Below are 21061 nucleotides of genomic sequence, written 5' to 3'. Positions count from 1 at the left end.
CACCAAAAGCCCCTTTGTATAATACCTCCTTTTGGCCACTAATCCTGACCCAAAGGTAACAGGTATCCAGATTTCTAAACTTATCAATCTATTAGGCCTATTTTTTAACTTTATATAAATAAAATCATACAGTTATACTTTGTATGTTTCTGGTTTCTTTCACTCAGCACTATATTTGTGGCATTTGTCCACACTATTGCATATAGTTGAAGTTCATTTTTTTCTCCTTGCTGTATAGCATTCTATTGGGGAATACATCGTATTTTATTTATTCATTCTACTATTGATAGATATTTGGGTAGATTTCTCTTTGGGGCCATTATGATCCGTGCTGCTATGACCAGTTTTTTTACATGAACATATGCGTGCATTTTTGTTGGGTATATACCGTGTTTCCCCCAAAATAAGACCTAACAGGAAAATAAGCCCTAGCATGATTTCAGGATGACATCCCCTGAACATAAGCCCTAATGCATCTTTTGGAGCAAGAATTAATATAAAACCTGGTCTTATTTTCGGGGAAACACAGTACATTGGAATGGAATTATTATGTCCTGGAGTTTGAGGTGTGTCAGATTTCATGGATATTGACAAAAAGTTTTCCAAAATAGTTGTACAAATTTCCGTTTTAACTGGCACTGTATGAAAAATGCAGATTTCTCCACATCTTTGCACACCGTTGGTATCACTACTTATTTGTTTTAATTTTAGCCATGCTGGTATGCATTGTGTTATTGCATTGTGGTCTGAAGGTTTGTTTCCCAGAAAACCAATAGAGTTGAGCATTTTTGCAACCAAGACTAGTTGGTATTTAGCTACAACACACTGGCATGGTCAGCATTTATCCTCAAGGGTTAGTGTCTTTACTATGCTTGTCAAAAATTTTGTTAAATAGTGTTTTCTATGACAGTTTTATTGAAGTAGTATTGACAAATATTAAACTGTACATATTTAAAATATAAAATTTGATACATTTTGACAGATATATACTCCTATGAAACCATCATCACAATCAAAATAATGAACGTACATAGCAAAGGAAACCATCAACAAAATGAAAAGGCGACCTACCAAATGGGATAAAATATTTGCAAATCATATGTCTGATATGGGGTTAATATCTAAAATATTTAAAGAACATGTTCAACTCAATAGTGGAAAAAAAACACAAACAATCCAATTAAAAATGGGCAAGGATCTGAACATAGTTTTTTTTTTACAAAGAAAACATACAGATGGTCAACAGGTACATGAAAAAATGTTCAACATCACTAACTATCTGAGAAATGCAAATCAAAACCACACACCTGATAGAATAGCTATTATCAGACATAAGAAGTTTTGGCAAGGATGTGGTGAAAAGGGAACACTTGTGCACTGTTGGTGGGAATATAAATTGGTGCAGCCACTATGGAAAACAGTATGGACGTTCCTCAAAAAATTAATAATAGAACTACGATATAATCTAGCAATTCCACTTCTGGGTATTCATCCAAAGGAAACAAAAACACTAACTTGAAAAGATATCTGTACCCCTATGTTCATTGCAGCATGATTTACAATAGTGAAGACATGGAAACAACCTAAGAGTCCACTGATGGATGGATGAATGAATAAAAAAAATGCAACACACAACACACACACACACACACACACTGAAATATTATTCAACCATAAAAAGCAAGGAAATCTTGCCATTTGTGACAACATGGATGGATCTTGTGTACTGTTTTTTGAAATGATTGTCCTTTTTCCTGGTCTGCATATAGGTTGAACTTCCTTATCAGTGAATTAAAAACATAAAGCTTATGCCATAGATTTCATTTTTTTAAATGCTGTGTTTAATAACTAGTCCAAATTTTATGTTACTTACAGTGAAGCCAACCTAATTGCCTGGAAATAGTAGATTGTTGTACCTGGCTCCATTAATCAGTATTTTCCAGGTAGAGCTATTTGTTTATTCATTCATTTATTTATTCAACAAACATTTATTGAAGGAGTACTATGTGTCGTGATGTGTCCTTATTATTGAGGCCATCAAAGTGAACTGGATAGAGCCAACCTCTGGGCTAGTATGGTGTTGGGCAACCTTACCCAGATATTTCAGACGTACACATTAGTAATTCTGTCATGGGCTCATGGGAGGCACCTCAGCCATATATTTGCCACTGTAAGTCACAACAGCCTGCTCATATTACTAATTAGACCAGACAAGTTCTCACAAGCAGTTAGTGGAAAGTTAGATCTCTGGCCTCCCAAACTTGACATGCTAGCCTGCCCTTCCCCCTCTAGATTTGCCACAAATGACACATGTGACCACGCTAGAGCTTTGTAGGCTGTCTCTTACTCCACATGCAACCCATATGGCTAGAACTAGACTAAGCCTGAATGGCAGCCTTTCCTAGGAAGTTACTGGTAATGTTCAGAGTTAGAAGTGAGGGCTTCTTCAGAGTTTTATCACATTCTGTCTATGCCACACAGAAAAACAAATGAAAAACTCTGTCATTTGTCTTTGAATTTTGGAGCATGGGTGGGAGTGGAAATTAGCTGTGCTCCCTGCCACTGACCAGTCTTCTGGCAAGAAAAGAGAGAAGACCCTGGTCCAACTAGGGAAGAAGGACAGGTCTTTAACCTTTTAGACCTCACAGGGTTTGGGCAGTTGCATGAGGAACACCAAGATCATCTTTTTTCTTATTTTAAACACATCAAAAGAGATTTGATTAATTAGAATATAAATTAAACTTGATTTCAAAAGAGACCCCAAACTATGATGGCATAAAAAAGGTAGAAGTTATTTCTCTCAGTGTGATTATCTACAGATAAATGGTCCAAGCTACCAGGGTAGCTGTGTTCCACATGCACATTCAGGGACTCAGAGCCCTTCTATCTTACTGCTTTACCTTCCCCTGGTCTGTTATGTTCATCTATATAGTCTATGCAGAATCCCACATCATCCCACCTGGCAAGGGAAAGATAGCAAGCGGAAGGTGGGAAATCACTTTTTAAGAAAGAGACAGGAACTTGCACACATCACTTCTGATCACATTTTGTTGATAACAACATGGTCTCATAGTCACTACCTAGCTGCAAAGGAGTCTGGGAAATGTGGTCTGTATCTGGGTGAAACCGGAGGCAAAATGAGCCCGGGGCTCATGCTGCCTGCTGCTCAGCCAATAGACCGACACATGAGTTGGGTCATAGAATAAGCATTTATTATCGGAGCACAGGTGACCTGAAAAGGCAGCAGGTTAACACCTCCAAAGATTGCCTTAATATTCTCAGTCCAGCTTGGGGTATTTAAAGGAAAATCTGGGTGTTCCTCTAGAGGCTATGTGATAGTTTCGGGGTCTGTATGGAGCCTTCCCTCTGGCCACGTGATTCTATGGTGGAGTCAGGAACCCAGGCACAATGATGGAATTAGCCTGGAAAGAATGCTAGACCATAGAGATTGTGATTGATAAGCCTAAGGGTATTAATCATAAATTTCAGGGTAATTTTCTAAAATAGGGAACTGGGTGGAACAGGGGACATTCAGAGCTCAAGCCACAGGGGGATTATCTGTTATTGTTAAGCTATAGGAAGGTCAAGTAAAGGCGAGGCCAGGGACTTGGAGCGGCTTCTACTATGGGGGTGCCAACGGGGTCGTTTCATGGGTAGCCCTGTGCTTAGCTAAAAATCTGTTATTGTGGATTGTTAAAGGGGATTATGAATTAGAAGGGAGGCTGGAGTTTATAAAAAGAGGAGAAAATATTTTTCTCTCTGTTTTTACCTAATGTGTGAATCGTAATGTCTAACGTTATATAATACTTTAGAGATTTATAAAAATCTTTGTCATCTGTTATTTCATTTAATTCTTCAACATTATCTTTCTTTGAAGTGGACCTTATCATTTGAACTAGACGTTATCTTCATTTATGAGAAGACTAAGAAGGCTCAGAAGGACTGTGAGATTACCTAAAGCCACACAGCCGCTAAGTACAGAGCCAAGGTTTCACTCCAGGCTCAGAGCTCTGCCGTTTCCACACCTAGCAACTCACCTTTTTTTAACAGCTAGTGCTCTAAAGGCTTCTTTCTTGTCATTCACCAAGTGGAATGAAATTGTCACCAGCACGGAGGGTCTGACACGTTAGTGTGCAGGATACCCGAGGAACTTGATTAAAATGCAGATTACTTTGCCCCAACCCTAGAAATTTTTCTCCTGTAGCTCTGGCTGGGGAGCCCTAGAATTGCAATGCTTTGGGAATAATTGCGGCAGTCTTATATTTTATCATCATGTTTTGCTTAAACAGAGAAGGGGGAATATTTCACAGTTCTGTCTATTCTTTCACTTTCTTGCCCTCCCAGGCTTATATGTTTCCTTTAAATTTTGGAACAGTTGCCTTCTGAAAAATCTTTGCGAATCTCTTTTGAAGCACCTCTAACAAAACAAAAAAAGCAAATAATGTCAAAAACTAATTTTGGAAACCACCATGTTATCCTCTCAAACAGAAGTTATCAAAACCCTGAGTTGAGGTAGAGGTTGAAAAGGTGACTGTATACCCTGCAGTTAGAAGGCAAGAGAAAATGACGTTTTTCACCCAAAATATTTGTTATATTCATTGAATGTGTGTGTATGTGTGAAACGTATGTATATACATATTACTGTTTCCTGGACAGAAATTTCACAGAGATTTCTATCTGGATTTTTGTTACCCTCACAATTCCCACTCAATCGCACTGGGCTTTTTTATTTGACTTTTTCTCTGTCGGACACCAGGAAGAATTTAAACTCCATCCTCTCTCCAATGGCCTCTCTAATGTATTTGCCACTTTTTACATTCCCTTTGCTTGTAGAATCTGATGGAAATCCCTTTCGGGCCTTTAGCTTTCTCTCAGAGTCAGAAACTTTTGTGTTGCTAATAGAACTTAGCTTCATTAGCATTTCAAATCCTGGGATGCTCTTAGACAACAGTGTTAGATCCAAGGGGCGCCCCAGCTGCAACCTGATTATCAAAACTGTTTAACTGAAATCTCCAGTGGCCGGTGACTTTGACCTTATTTCTGCCAGCATATCTCATCAGGAAATCCTTTTCAAAGATTCTAGAAAAAGACACATGCATAATCTGAGAAGCTTTACTTTTGTCCCTCTCCCTAGTCTACATATTGCCTGCCAAAAAGCCTTTCTCTCTTTATTACCATTTGTGGTTAGATCGTGGGTAGACGATGGGTTAGATTATGGATAGATGGGTAGATGGTAAGCAAATGGGTAGATGGACAAGTGAGTGGATAATTAAAAGGGCAGATGTATTGGTAGATGGGTAAATGGATGGGAGGGTGTGTGGGTGGGTATCAGGTAGATGAATGAGTAGGTGGATGGATGGATGGACTGATGGATGGATGGATGGATGGATGGATGGATGGATGGATGAATGGATGGAATGGAAAGGTAGGATCAGATAGGATAGGATAGGATGGGATAATAACACATCTTCCATCTTGTATAATATCTTTGCCATTTTATTAGCCATAATTGGCCTTATGTTCCTGAAGTTAAATACCACTTCTGCAGAAAACGGCAAGGCATGTGACATATTTCCTGCCTCCCTCAGGAGCAGCAGGGGGGTTGTCAAACAGTTCATTGCCATTCTGACTCAGTGTCTGCTTTGTAAAATAAAAGAAACCATCTTCCTTTATACCACACACACACACACACACACACACACACACACTCTCTCTCTCTCTCTCTCTCATACAAACACACGCTTCAATACAGTGGTATATAACAAGGCATATATAGCAAAGTCTCTTGGGAATCTTGCCCTAGTTGCATATGCCTGGACCCCACAGCCTGAAAATGTGCATTCTGGTTGAAAATTACTGTCCTGACAGAAGATTCTCTGTACCTGGTGGCTGTAGTAGTTGAGCAGTATTTGAGCGATGCAGTTCTGACTTCATTTTCTCCTTGTAGACATTCCACTAACATTTTTAAAGCACTTGCTATATCTTGTTCTAAGTACATTTAACTTGTATTACCTCATTGAATCTTTTCCACGACCCTTTCACATAGGTACCATTAATATTTCCATGTTACTGGTGAGAGAATTAAGGCATGTAGGTTTAATTATTTGCTGGAGATCATATGAATAAGAGGGGAGGCTGGGGTTCAAACAGTCAGTTGATGTTCAGACTCTCTGGTCCCACATACCATGTTATTACACTGCCTCCTCAGGCACTAAGTTGAACATTTAGAGCACCATGGTCCAATAGGACTTTCTGCTATGATGAAAATACGCTACATCTGTGCTGTCCTTAAAATGGTAGCCACTAGACACATGTGGTTTTTTTGAGCACTTGAAATACAGTTTGTGTAACGGAGGAACTAAGTTTTTAATTGTATTGAATTTTAATTAATTTAAACAGCAGTTTAAGAGCCAACTAATAGCCTCTGTTCCTATGTATGATCTTCAAAAAATGAAGTGTTGAACTAGGAACTAAGTTAGGCATCTCAGTTATAGACATTAACCTTTATTAATAATAATATTAACATGAAATAATTGCAAAGCACTCAGAATCCTTTGTGCTTTTTCTGTCCTTGAGAAGAGTCTTGCTGTTCTTCTAAGCACTCTGCCAACTGGGTGGCACATCTAATCTTAGCTCATTGGAAGATGTATTAAGAAGAGACATTAAAAACAATTCAGGCAGAGAAATACAGGGGCGTCGTGGGCATGTTGTAGCATGGTGGTGTCACTGATGTTTATATTCTCAGGAGTCATTGTTAAATTTCCATCTCCCAAATACTACCATCATATAGTAGGGGGAAGAAAGGAAGGTTGATGGAAATAATGGATGTTAAAGCAAGGTTTGGTGGTCGAGAAAAGAAAGTACAGGGACATCTGGTCTCATTTGAAGGCAGAAATGCAATCCCATGCCCGTTTTTACAGAAGGAAGTGAAGAAAGTGAAGTAGGAAAGTGGGAAATTATGAATCAAGACAGAAGGAGACACGATTCTGGATGAAGTAATATAATAAAAGAGCCATTATTATTCATGTGGTACACACGTTGAAAGTGGGTGAAGCTTTTAAAAGAGAAGGAAAATTCAAGTGTTCACAAAACCTAAATGTATATAGGTACGTTTTATAGAGACAAGGCATTGTAGAATGTGGTGAAATTGTTAAATGTTAGTTTAGAACAGAGGTGGACAAATTATAACCCATGAGTCAGCCGTAGTCCACTGCTAGTTTTTATGAAGTTTTTTTGAACATACCCATGCCCATTCATTTATATATGGTCTATGGCTTCTTTACATTACAACAGCAGAGATGAGTAGTTAGAGCAGAAACTGTATCCCTGCAAAGCCTAAAATATTTCCTGTGGCTCTATACAGAGAAAGTTTATTGACCCCTGTTTTAGAACAAAGGGGGGATATGTATTAGCACAACAATTTGGGAGTAGTTTTTTGTGGCCATCAAATTTAAAAATGCACATCATCTTTGACCTAGTAATACCGCTACTAGAATTTTATCCAGTAGATGTTTTGGGATACATATCTACAGGGCTTCTTAGAACACTGACAAGCTGGAAACAACCTCAATGTCCAGGAGCTGGACACTAGTTAAATGAATTACAGTGTATTAATGTAAAGAGATACTTACTATTTGGTTTTTTAAAGTTAAATCTATATGTACTCATTTCTTAAATGAGAAAGTTCTGTTTATCATGAAGGGATGTTCAGGAAATATTGCTAAATTTTAAAAAGTTACAGGACAATATATATTATTTGATTATAGTTGTGTAAAACAACAAACAATCCTCCCCAAAAGATATACAGATATATGCCTAGCAGCTATTGCAGTGACTAGCACATCGTAGGTACTTAACATTGATTAAGTACATAGAGGATATATATATATGTATAATTATATAATGTATTATATATAATATGTATTATATATAATATATATTTGCTTTTCATTTTAGAGCTTTGAAACTAGACTGAGTTTTTATGAATATATATTACTTTTTAAAATCTAAATTAAAAGTGGGGGAAATAAACGAGAGGAAATAGCCAAAGATAAGTCTCCCCGAAACTGATCACTGAATGATGCCACCGGTAGTGGCAGTGAGCTGAGAAATTGTTGGCAGCTCATTGCTCAGTACTGAGGCATTCAGGAAGGGATGTATTTAAGTTTCAAGTTGGGACCAACAGAAACTGTTGGGCTTTAAGAAATACCTTTATGAGTCATGCACAGAAAAAGCAGAGAAATGCTAAACAAAACAACTGAGAAGTATGAAAAGAGAGACGTGTGCCTCTTGTCCTGGGGGAATGATGTTTTTAAGTAACCAGGTGGGAAGGCTTACTGGAAGAAACTAGAAAAAGCAGGAAGCTGGAGAGAAAGGAACCAAATGAAGGAAGGTCATAGTGGCCAACACTCAAGGTGGCGAGAAGTGTTTGGGGAAAAACAAATGTTCCTTGGGGTTCTAAAAAGGACCCAGTCTCTGCACTGATACATAGAGCCACCTTGCAAGTTGATGTTAGGAAAGTGCTCTGGTGTCGTCTGGTATGAGATCCATCAATGGTCCTGGTCCATTAACAGGTGTTTAGATGGAAACGCCATAAGCAGTTTCTATGTGTTGACGCACGTTAGAACTTCTCCCAGCTACCAACACAAAAGCAGCTCCGGGAATAGCCTCCGCCCCAGCCTGGTGCTGGCAACACTTCCCTGCCTTGTTTTCCTTGCCGAAACACACACTCGCTCAGTGCTAACCATTTGTTTTTCTGGCAGAATTGTGGCAAGAGGAGTTTATGATGTAAAAATAAATTGAACAGTAAAAATAAATAAATATTAAGAAAAAAACGTGAAAGAGACAGGTGTGCCTTTTTAGAACAATCAGTGTCCCCCTCCCTCCACACTCCCCTCCCATGTGTGCCTGTACTTTGCATGACTTGTGTCTGGGGTGGATATGTCTGCGCCTATAAGAATCATTTTATTTAGACATCACACAAAGCATTTGACCAATTTTGAACATGGCTGGCTGCAATCCTGCTGCAATATTGTTGCACAGAGATGTCTGCTCTTTCTTCACAAAACTCTCCAGTTCAAACATGTTTGCAAAGCATGATTCATGGTGTTTCTTTCTGGATTGTCCAGTGGGTAATTGCTGTACGAAAACCAGAGAAACAGATGTAAGACCCTGAACCCTAGCTATAAATTTTTGTTTTATGATTATGGGTTTCAAATGTGCTGTGTCACACTGACAAGTACACAGTTACTCTGAAACAAAATGGCTTTTGGTCTCAAACTTTTGCTTTTTTTTGTTTGTGTGTGGTTGGAAATACGTTTATTACAGTTTCTTTTATCATGGATCAAACACAAAGAAAATACAGTAGGTCCTCAAAACGTCATTTCATTCGATGTCATTTCATTATAATGTTGATGAGATGCCTTAGGAACTTCGCTCTTGTTTAAATCAAGTAGTCTATGGTAAAAATGGTTTTATTATACATTGTTTTGCTTAAATTTGCAGAACCTATTGACAACATTAAGTGAGGACTTACTGTAGAGGAGGTGACACATATCAGAATCTTATTTTATGCTGTACCAAGAGAATATTTGGGAAAGGTTTCTTCTAATTGTTTGATTAATGTTTAAAATAGGTGTCAATAATGTAAACCTCATTATTGAGAAATTAAGTAGGCCATTTTGCACCGTCTACCTGTAGTACATAGATATATATTTAAGGAATTGTGGCTTATTTGTATGTCTTTCCTTAATCTTATTTAAGATGAGTTTAGAGTAAGAATAAAGTTTTCAAGAAGTATAAGAATTAGATTTACTAGGTAATGAAATGATAAGAAATGTGTGGCTCATTTGTAGGGCTGCTTTATAAATTAATTCTTGGATTAAATAATAGGTCTAATAATTGCTATCACCATAATTAATTCATGATGGGAAATGATGAATACTGTTGCATTATAAGAAACCCATAATATTCGGTCTGTGAGGACTTAAATACTGATCATTTTATTTCAAGCCTCAAATTTATTTCTCTACAATTAAGAGAACCCTAGGGTGATTATAAATATTAAATTTTCTTGTGCAAAGAAAGAAAATACCAAATCTCCTAACCCCTACCACACATATATACTTTGTAATTGTTGTGCCATGACATAGTACTGAGGTAAGAAATTTGGGAGCAGTTGTTTCCCTTTCTAAATGAGCCTGATTCTCTACCTTAAGAAATAACAGTGAACAGAATTTTGGGGACACCATGCATGGCCATCTGTGAACAATACACACCACCCTTTGGAAGGTATTGAGCGAGGAAGTGCTATGGCCTCTCCTGGGAGAGAGAGCTGTACACATACACCTGGCAGTGCTGCGTGCTTCTCATCTCTTAGTTTCTCCTGCTATAGCTGCTTCCTCTCCTCTCCGTGAACAACTGTCATCCACTTCCAGTATCGAGTACAAAGTGTGCCCGGTTTCCAAGGAACTCTGAGGATCTTAAATAAGCAGTGGGAGCTATAAGTCTCATGGACCACAGAAATTGCCACATAATGTGGTGCTTTGAGTATCTTTACAACTATCTTAATGACAGTGTGTTAAATGTTTTGTAAATTCCTCTGTGCCCCTTGCTCAAAATGTGTGTGTTTTCTTTGTAGTTAAAGGGTTTCTTATAACATAGCTCTGTTACAAAATGAGGGCCATATAAAAAAAGAGAGTGGGAGAGAAAAATAATAAACACATAGATTCAACAAAATCTTACCCCTTTATTACGCTGGACTTTTCAATGGCAAGAACTGAGATTGCTGGGCTAAAAATTGTTTTAATGTACCTTCATAAAAGGATCTTTGGCTTGGTAAGTGTGTGTCATGCATACTTTTCATGTTGCACCATGAGTACCACTTAGCAACTCCAATAGGCAGAGCAGCATTTCAGTGTGGGGAGGGGTGCCCCCAACAGGCTTTTAAAAAGCCTGGAGGCCAAATGCACATTCTAGCACCATCCACAAAAAGGAGACTGCAGCAGCATTGTTCCCTGTGAGGGGGAAGGAGGCTGTTCCTCATGCCCCCCCACTTGCCCACCCTGTTTTGTGGGAGAATTGTGAGTAAATATTGGAGAGGCAGTGGAGAAATAGGGTGTTTTAATTCCTCCCTAGACTTTCCTTCCTTTGATGTACCATTGCATCCGTTAAGCAAGTTGTGCAAAATGGCTTCCGGGTGTATTAGCTCTCCCTGTTAAAACTCTCTATCTGCCTGGGTATATTTGTAAATATTACATCTGTTCTTGTCAGTGTTGTAAGACTGGCTGAAAAGCTTCTTTTTCCTCTAGGTTGGGTCAGTGTAGAAGGTACAAAAATAATCCTCTTCTCTTAAAACTATTCTAATAAGTAGCCAGATCAGGCTGGTATTGGTGGAAACTGGCCTTTGGAGATATAAAATACTTAACCACTTTTTTAAATATGTGTTTAATTGGGCCTTGGGGGCTGAATGTGTGATAAGAGAGGCCACCAACATGCTATCGGGGTGCAAGGCCATGAGAACAGCAAAGTAATTTCCACATTGGATTGGGATTCTAGGGAGCTGGGTTCTAGGTATGGTTCTGAGCTGTATGACCTCAGGCAGGTCTCAGCCTCCCTGAGCTTCTGTTTTCCCTGTTGAAACACAAGAGGATGAATCACAGCTAATATTTGTTCCAGGATTATGTACTGACTGCCATTCAAGCACTATTTCTTTTTGTCCTCACAGCAACCCACTGAGGTGGGTAGTAGTAATATCCCCATTTTACAGATGAGAACACTAAAGCCCAAAGAGGTTAAATGTGTGTCCTAGATCGCAAGGCTGGCAAATGGCAGAACTAGATTTGGGAATCTAGTTCAGTTTGACTCCCACATCCATGTTCTTTAGCACAATACTATGTTTTTTCAGATCGGGACCTGAAACCCTGTATATCTGTGATTGTGTGTGTGTATATTTGGGACAGGAATAACTAATTCTTGACTACTCCTTATGCTGCCTGTAGACTTGAGAGTTTTTAAAAAGTAACTGACTGCAGAAAGCTGGGTTTTCACTCCCAAGCAAATGCAATGCCTTCAGCCAGTACTTGCAAGAGGGCTAAGGAGAAAAAGACTATGAAATGGAAAGTTTCTCATCCCAAGGCTTCCCCGAGGGGTAGCTGTTCTCTCTTCTACAGTTTAGGGCTTGCCTGTACTTTTTCGGGAGTGGAAAAATACATAAGTTACAAGGAATTTAACAGACAGAGAGGCGCACAGAGGAATTTAAAGGGTGGGCTGGGGGCGAGAGGGTGGGAGGGAGGCGAGCCGGCAAGGGGGGACATGCGCTTGCAAGCTAAGCCGCTGTGAATAAAAAGGCGTAAAGGGAGCGAAGTTGGCGCTCAGCATGAACCAGGAGCAGTGTCCTGGCTCCTCCCCTGCTCGTTTTAAAAGCACTTCTTGCATTGTTTTTAAGGTGAGAAATGGGAAAGAAAGAGCCCGCTTGCATGCTCGCTCGCTGCCTGTCTCTCTGGTTGTCTGCGTTTGCAGGGCTGCTGGGAGTTTCTAAGCTCTGTGAGAATCCTGGGAGTTGGTGATGTCAGACTCGTTGGGTCATTTGAAGGTTAGCAGCCCGGGAAGGGTTCACCGAAAGTTCACTCGCATATATTAGGCAATTCAATCTTTCATTCTGTGTGACAGAAGTAGTAGGAAGTGAGCTGTTCAGAGGCAGGAGGGTCTATTCTTTGCCAAAGGGGGGACCAGAATTCCCCCATGCAAGCTATTTGAGGACTGGGCTGCGAAGACGCGAGCGAGCCGGGCAGGGCTTGTCTGGGCACCGTCGGGGTAGGATCCGGACCGCATTCGGAAGGCTTTTTGCAGGCATTTGCTTGGAAGGAGAACTTGGGATCTTTCTGGGAACCCCCGCCCCGGCTGGATTGGCCGAGCAAGCCTGGAAAATGGTAAATGATCATTTGGATCAATTACAGGCTTTTAGCTGGCTTGTCTGTCATAATTCATGATTCGGGGCTGGGAAAAAGACCAACAGCCTACGTGCCAAAAAAGGGGCAGAGTTTGATGGAGTTGGGTGGACTTTTCTATGCCATTTGCCTCCACACCTAGAGGATAAGCACTTTTGCAGACATTCGGTGCAGGGGAGATCATGTTTGACTGTATGGATGTTCTGTCAGTGAGTCCTGGGCAAATCCTGGATTTCTACACTGCGAGTCCGTCTTCCTGCATGCTCCAGGAGAAAGCTCTCAAAGCATGCTTCAGTGGATTGACCCAAACCGAATGGCAGCATCGGCACACTGCTCAATGTAGGTTTATTTTTTCCCTTCTTCTACCAAGAAAAAAAAATTAATTGTCTCTCTTGCATGCAATAAAGACATCGGAAACAAACTGCACTGGTAGCAAGACAAAGGATTTAATGATTTAATGCTGAAAGGGTGTGATATGCTGGCGTGTGCATATTGATCCCCTCTGCTGAAAATTTCCTGTTAGATGTTTTCTTCCCAAACAACCCCTCCCGACCCGGGGTCTTCTCCTTACCAACCTTACAGTCTCTTGAAAACAGTTTTAAAAATATGCATGGAGGGTGAAAAAAGTAGAGGGTGACCACAGGACTTTGAAACATTCTTCAAGTAAGGCAGTTTGGCACATTGTGCAGTTTTTTCTAGGATGTATGCAGAGGGGAATTTAATTTTGTTGTTCTTCGGATTAGCTACCAGTCGTATTATGTCCCCACCTTGTGTGTTTCAGCAGTCCAAAGTAATTAAAATATGACATCTTCCTTGCAAGGAATTTAGCCTGATTAAGGTGGCTGCTGTTCCTGAAGTTCATAAACCACCAGTTAAAGCTGCTGCCTCCAATGTTTTCCTTGCTAAGGAAAAGCAATATTTCTTAGCATTGACCCTGCTGCCACCTTTCCGAGTCACTTTGTTGCTCTAAGAAGTTGCTGTTTTGCTAGAAAACTACTGGCAATGAACACCCCTTGGGCTGAGCCATCCATTATTTCCATATCTTGCAATTCAGCCGGGAACCTGGACATTGGTTAGAGGAAAGGAAATATAAGTGGGGTAGCCCAGATTTTTTAAAAAAAATATTGACTACTTGGTTATCTGATGCTGACACAGTGCCGAGGCACGCATCTGGTCAACAGTAGCCTGGCTGCAGGCTTGAGAAATGACCAGAAGTCCCAGAAAATTCCACCTTCGGTGGTTTAGTAGTGGGAGCCTGCAGGATGCAGCACAGTCCTGACAGTGATTTAGATAAATGGCTCAGCTATCTATCAAAATGTTTTTAGTACTTTATTTGACAATTCATTGGAGCATCAGCCTGAAAATGACATTTTAAATCTTTGTTTTCAAAGAGGTCAAAGTTTAACTGGAAGAAATTGAGTTTTCCTAATAACATGGTGGCTTATCTAAAGAGAGAGAAGGAAAAGGAGGATGGGGTGGGGGCAAAGACAAGATTTAAATTGCCCTCTCTGAAACTTTTTCTTAAGGCTACAGACTTGCTTCTTGGGCCAGGAAATCAACAGGTTTGTAGCTGAAAAATCAATAACCATTTGATGCCAACAGTCTGGCTGTCTGACTTAATATTTTGTAGAGCCATAACCAGGGCAAAAAGAATATCGTTTTCAGAAGGCGTCTTAATCTTCAGCTGCTCCCCAAATGCCTTTTCTTTCCTACTGCCTATTTTCTTTCCAGAGAACTCAAAGAAACTGAGCATTACAAAATAATTTTCCAACCCACTAACAGATCTTTTAGACCTGTCCTTTCTAGCAATTAAAACAGTATGAACAATTTGACTTGGAATCTCAGGGAACTGGGGCTCTCTCAAACTTTTTCTTGCAGGAGAAAGTTCTAATGAAACACTTTTTAACGAAAGGAAAAAATGCCCAAGACCTGGCATATAGCTATTAGACCTAATAGAGCTTTTACAAGTAGACAGTCTCCCTTTTGTAATTAACCCTCCAAACATGCCCATTAAGTTGTAGGAGTAGGGGAAAAAGCTTTGTTTGTTCTTGAACAAGTTAAACAAGGGATTTGCCTTATCTAGGAAGAGCGAGTGGTAAATGTGTCATTCGCCTATGGCTTGCCGATAAGCGAGAAGTGTTGATAACAGCAAAGTTCAGCTAATCAAAGAAACTTGCATTAGAAAAAGTAAATAAAGGCATTTGACAAAGGGATTTCAGAAATTCCAGTGTCTTATTTTTGTAAGCGAGGCTATTAGGAATCATTGTGATCAATTTCACAAGGGTTTGAATCCCACACCCCAACTATAGTGAGTAAAATGTAAATATTGCTTATACTCCTTTAGAGCTGGTTTCTCCTCCTTAAACCACTTTATGACTGGTTAGTTTAGGTGTTCAAGTGATCAAGTTTTTAAGCATAAATAAAAATTCTAACACTGCCATGTGGTGTTTGGTTCAGGGTGACACAACTAGTTAGAGCTTTTGAAATAAAAGCATATTAGGAGTACGTTTGTATAAGTAAGAACATAAAAGCCACAACCTTTTCCATTTTACTTAATGACTGTTTTGATGAGAAGCAGATCTGTTTGTGCTCTTAACACAGAGGAAACAGTGGGCAAGGAGGGAAAAAAATAGTCCTGAACTCCAACCAAAACTATTTTGTTTTGAAATCTTACTGATTTTTTTCTGGTGTGAGTGTGTGTGTGTGTCTGTGCATGTTTGTGTGTAGTAATTAGAGTAAACCCTTTGAACGTAAAACACACCAGAAGCTTTCTTTGAAAGGTGTTAGAATAGTCTTATTTTCTTTTTTAATTTTAAAGACAGAAAAATGATATGTCAACCAGCTGCTGGTTGGAGCAAGGCCTGTGAATTGCTGGTTATAAAAATGCGAAGTCAGGATTAGTGAGCTACTAAGGGAATGCAGTATAAATAATACGATTTAAGACTGCCCCTGGAAGGTATGGAGTCACTAGATTTCTGTTCAGATGCCTCCTGGATTATCTTGGTTTTAGGCTGCTCCAGATGTTTTCAGTATTAATTGCTCAGTGGGCATAGGATAAATCCTAATATTTGTGATCTAAATATAGTTGCTTTCAGCAAAATCATGAGTGTGACAACTTCTTGGCCCTTATCCTTGCCTTATCCCTACTCAACACACCCAAAAAAAAAAAAAAAAAAAAAAAGAAAGAGAGAGACAGAAAATATTTTCTTTTTGAAATAGCATTTTGCTCATTAATGAGGAAATAATCTGTTTGCAACAAATAAACTGTAGCAATGTATGATTAAGGAATGAAAAAGTCCCTTTTCAGAGCCCTGGGACCTGAATTTTAAGTATTAAACAGTATTAAATTCTCTCCTAGTGAGATATAAATTGGGGTCAAAGTGGCAAAATCAAAGATACCCTCTGAAAGAGAGACTAAATAAAGACTGACAGCCACCATATGAATTGAATGGGGTTTTGAATAAATATTTCGTTGAAAAGGCTCAATTGTTTTTCTAAAGTAGGACATAATTTTCTGCTTCTTGGCCACATGACGATGGTAACTAATACCATCAGAGAGAAGAAAAGAAAAGGGACTTTTGCTTAAATCTCAGAGAGTAGAGGGCAGGGTGGATTGAAAACAAGTAGAAAATTCAGTTTTCCCCAAAAAATGTATACTAAAATAAATACTGTCAATATCCAGATGACTTGGTATTTTGGGTAGGGAAGTATTGACAGGCAACTTAGAAGAAAAGAAAAATGAATGAATTTAAACTTTATCGCCAGAAAAGAGTGGATTCCAAAAATAAAACAGCAAAAGAGGTAGACATCTGTCCGCTTAAACTTTGGCTATGGAATTGATTTGGAAGCTCTAGTTTAGAATTTGATTCTCCAGCCCAAATGCAAAGCCGTCGCACTGGACCAGGCGTTTTTTTTTTCTTAGTAGATAAATGACCAGAATGGCAATTTCTGAGAGGTTAGCTGACCTGAATCAGTTTTCTTCTCATTTCTGGAAACCTGGCTTTGACCATATATAACCAGTCAGTATCATCATGAACTTTTCTTTACAGCATAAAAGTAAAAGAAAGTTCTTCTGGATATCAGATGTTTATAATTTATGTTCAACATGTTAAGCCCCTGAGTTGGCTGAAAGGGAAAGAAAACCTTACCATTTTCTCCTTTATATATTCCACAAGCATCAATAAACTATTTCAGAACAGAAGAACATGATAAATGATCAAAATTATAAATTCTGTTCTCAAGGAATTTAAAATCTTTAAAATCAGTTTTTTTAAAAGCTGGGAATTTTTAGTTAGAAAGTAACTTTCTGGGAGGCAGATGGAGATATAAAATCAAGATGCAAAATATAAAACTCTTTTCAAGTCGCACAGGACTTATTAAACAATAAATACAGTGTTCACTTTAGAACATATTAAAAAGAATCTTCTATTGAGTTTGAGGTACACGTAAGTGCCAATAAATTTTTCCCTAAATGACATTTTTATACTTTAAATGTTCTAATATAAATTCAGTTAACTATCAATTAAATAGATTATTTCGGAAATGGGAGTTTTGATTAAGGTTAATCTGAAAAATCTTGGCTAAAAACCTTTCCAAAAGATATTAATGTGGAATCTTGCCTTTCAAATTACAGGGTAGTTGTGGCAATCATACATCTCTGATTTTCTAGAATAACCCACTTTCAAATATACTGCCACAATTCCCACATAAATCACTGAAATATGCCAGATATTTCAATATTACGACATCTCCCAGGCTGCCCCTTGAACCCAGGAGTGGCATAGAAAGTCTTTGTTTGTATTCTATGGTCAGTATAACCAGAGCGCTCACAGCTTAATTTTTCTATCATTACTGAAAATCGCCTCGTGCTTCTGGGCCATTCTTCTGAACATGAATTCCTTTTGTGGCAAACTATAGGTCTATGAATAGAAGACTTCACTTGCAAAATGGATTTTAATATTACGATTGGGTTTCTGACTCTAGTGCGTGTGCGTGTGTGTTGGGAGTAGAGAAGGTGGTGGAATTATTACATTGAATTACTATGCACAAATCTGTATCAGTTTTTTGCGAGCTTCTTCTTAAAACGTTGGGAATAGGGTGATGGGGAGACGAGAGCAGAGTTAACCCTGGTTTCAGATTTATCAGTATTCTGTCTGTAAGTGGCTTGGCCTAAGTACCACTTGTTAACTAGGAGATGAGATAACCTGCCCCATCTATAAGATCTAATAACACAACCTCATCAGTCAATATGTTGCCCTGAATTCTCTTCTTCCTTCCCAGCTTCCTTACTTCATCATGAAGAAGCATGTCTCCAGTCCCATCCCACCCCTTAAACCCTTTTACATGACTTAAAAAAAAAAAAAGTTGCAAAAGTTCTCTCTACCTAGGAAACAGTAGAGGGTGAGTCTGCAGGTATTATGTCATTTATCTTGAGCTTTCAGAGCTTCTTTGATGGGAATTCAAACAGGCAGTGGAACTGCTGACTAGATATTTCTCTGGCCTTGCAGGATGGGGAGCTGAAAAGGGGCCCATTTAGTAAGATAAGACTCTTGGTCCCTTGCATGATAAGGCAAGGATAACAGGAACTGATGTTAGCAAGGCGACTCAGTCTGGCCAAGCATTTCCTCTGGTCAAGGCACAGGGATTCCAGGAGCCCCAGGCCTCCCACAGTAGCTGCTGAAGTGAACCAGCTCAGATGGGGAGAAGCTCATTTTAACACGAGTGATAGTGGGTGACAGTGGCTCTCATTCCCAAAAGGAGATTTTTCTAAACAAAGCAAAGCATAACTTGGGGGAGGGGAGGGAGTGATTTTAATAAAAATGGATTGAGATTATAATAGCAGTTTGTCATATAATAGGTATTTGTTTCTTGGCTGTCAACAGTTTCCCTCTGATGTCTCATAAGACAGTCTATCCAGCAGTCACCAAATATTATCACTCACTAACCATGCCAACTCCCCATATAGAACAAAATGGGAGGGAATTCACATTGCCAGAGTTAATCCCTGGGACTCCTGTTCACTTTTCTAAGTACCATGTTCCCACCCCCATCTGCATCATATGACAGGACTGTAAAAGCCATTTCATTTGCCACAGCCCTGAAACCTCTGAGCAGTTTTTCCTCCCCTCTTTCCGTCTTTCCATCTTAAATGCAAATTTTTTTTTTTTCTTTTTTCTTTCACAAGTATCTCCGATTTGAGGTGTGGAGAAGGAAAAATTCGAATGAAAGTGTCCTATTTTATGTTTTGGAATTCATAGTTTCTCCTTAGTCTATTCTTAAATATTCCTTCTTTTTTTTTTTTTTTTAAGTTTTAGTTTTGAATAAGGAATTACTCTCCTAATTTGACTCAGATTTAGTGAAATGTCTGTTTTTGTTGTTATTGATCAATTACTGTTCACCACAGATTGACATTTTACTAAATCAGAAAAAAAGAAAATAGCTGAATTCAAAAGACTGTGATAGGAATGATGCAGATAAGACCAGTGTATCAATTAACTGGGAAGAGAAGATTTGGATCGCGTTTATCACAACTTTTCTCGAATTTGCAGAGCAAATGAAGACCTCATATAATAAATCCCTATTCTCAAAAATATTAAAGCTTTCAGGTCTACAGTATCTGTCTTGTCATCAAAGTCCATAATTATAAAAAGGCTGATGATCTGAAGGCCATTTCAGCTTCAAAAGATATTTTAGGGTCTGGTCTATTGGAAAGCTTGGGGGTATAATTAACTAAAATGGAAATGGAGGAAAGCGAAATTTAGTTCCTGATGTTTTAATTTAGCTCAGTACTGCCATGTGTTATTGAAGAGAATTCTTAAAGGCAAACATAATTATTTCATTATGGTCCTCAGAATGCTTTCATTGGCTTTAATGACAAGGAGCTGTATAAAAAGGCATACATTTTAATTAGTCCTCCTTATATTTACATCAGATAAATAACAAATAATTGATGAAAAACAAGTCTTTGGAATGGATGATTTCACATCGTGTGCTGGTTACAGCTTAATGATGAAACATTTCTCTGTTGCTTTGCATTTTAATTATCCAGACATTACAGTGGTGGGGCCGCAGAGCTAAAATACCGTTGTTGCCATTTTATTATTAAAAAAAATCACGATTAATGCCTTTGAATAGGAAGCTGGAAAAAGGTGCCTAGAAACGCATCTCAGTGAAAGTAAATTACCAATCCATTAATTTTACTACGTTTGTTAACTCTCATTTTGATCACTTTTATCTTTTATGCTTCATCTTTTTGCGTTAGGAGTGTCAGGGGTTTTACAGGAGTTTTTATGGCCACATCTTCTCAATACCTTTCTTTCTCTCTTGCTGCCCGTTTTGAAGACTTGCTTGAAAGTACCTTGCCAAATGTGTCCTGGAAATTCAGAAGCCTTTCTCCGTGTTACAGGCCCGCTTTACCTTTGATTTTATATGAAAACCCATTTCACATGATTCATCCGTTTTGGTGTACAGAACACTAATTGTTATTATTGATTTTAAATTCCGTGACCATTACAAGTAACCCAGATGACTGGCAGATAAAGGGTAATAATCCATGGAGTTCTGGAACTGTTTCATGTTTGTCTGGAGTACTTTATGTGATCAATATTAACTGCCCCATTGAAACTAACTGCTGTATCAAATAACACTCAATCAAATGAATGTGCTTAGAGATTATTTATTGAAAGCTTTAATTGTTCACTGGGGCCCTGCTTATCAGAGGAAACAATAGGAACTAGAGAGAAGATGAACAGGTTTGGCTTTGCGGAGAAAGTTGGAAGATGCTGATTGAACAGGGCATCTGTCTGCTAATTGGGTAAGAGTTTCCTGAAACCCACGTTGGGCTTCTAGTGGCGGAAGGTGCAAATACTCTTACAGAGGTTATCCTATCATCTGTACGCCCTGAGCTCTCAAGAGAAGAAGGTGTCTTGATTTTCGTGCCCTCAGCCCAGAGGCTATGAAAAGTTGTCACTCTCTGAGAGTTTTACTGGTTCTTCGCAATCCCACTCACACATTGCCCTCCCATGCATCTCTCCACCTGTATCCCTGTCACTGCCGGATGGGCTGAGATCATAGAAATGGCCTGACTTGACACAGGATCAATTTCTACAGCTATG

General features: G+C 38.9%; 1 protein-coding gene across 2 annotated transcripts in view; it reads left to right on the top strand.

The window, feature by feature from the left end:
• RARB (retinoic acid receptor beta) overlaps positions 1 to 21061 on the top strand; it is a 668790-nt gene that overhangs the window by 492112 nt on the left and 155617 nt on the right. The window contains exon 1 of one of the 2 annotated variants that reach the window (XM_019745273.2): positions 12596 to 13286. The exons of the other annotated variant lie outside the window; for it this stretch is intronic. Within the exon in view, the coding sequence (XP_019600832.1) occupies positions 13130 to 13286 (157 nt within the window). The 5' untranslated portion in view covers positions 12596 to 13129. Of the gene's footprint in view, positions 1 to 12595; positions 13287 to 21061 lie in introns of those variants that run through there. 2 annotated transcript variants of the gene reach the window in all.

This window comes from Rhinolophus sinicus, linkage group LG10, assembly GCF_036562045.2.
Source record: "Rhinolophus sinicus isolate RSC01 linkage group LG10, ASM3656204v1, whole genome shotgun sequence".
NCBI classification, from domain to species: domain Eukaryota; kingdom Metazoa; phylum Chordata; class Mammalia; order Chiroptera; family Rhinolophidae; genus Rhinolophus; species Rhinolophus sinicus.
Note: the sequence above shows the minus strand (reverse complement) of the source record. Positions and strands in the feature narration are given on the sequence as shown.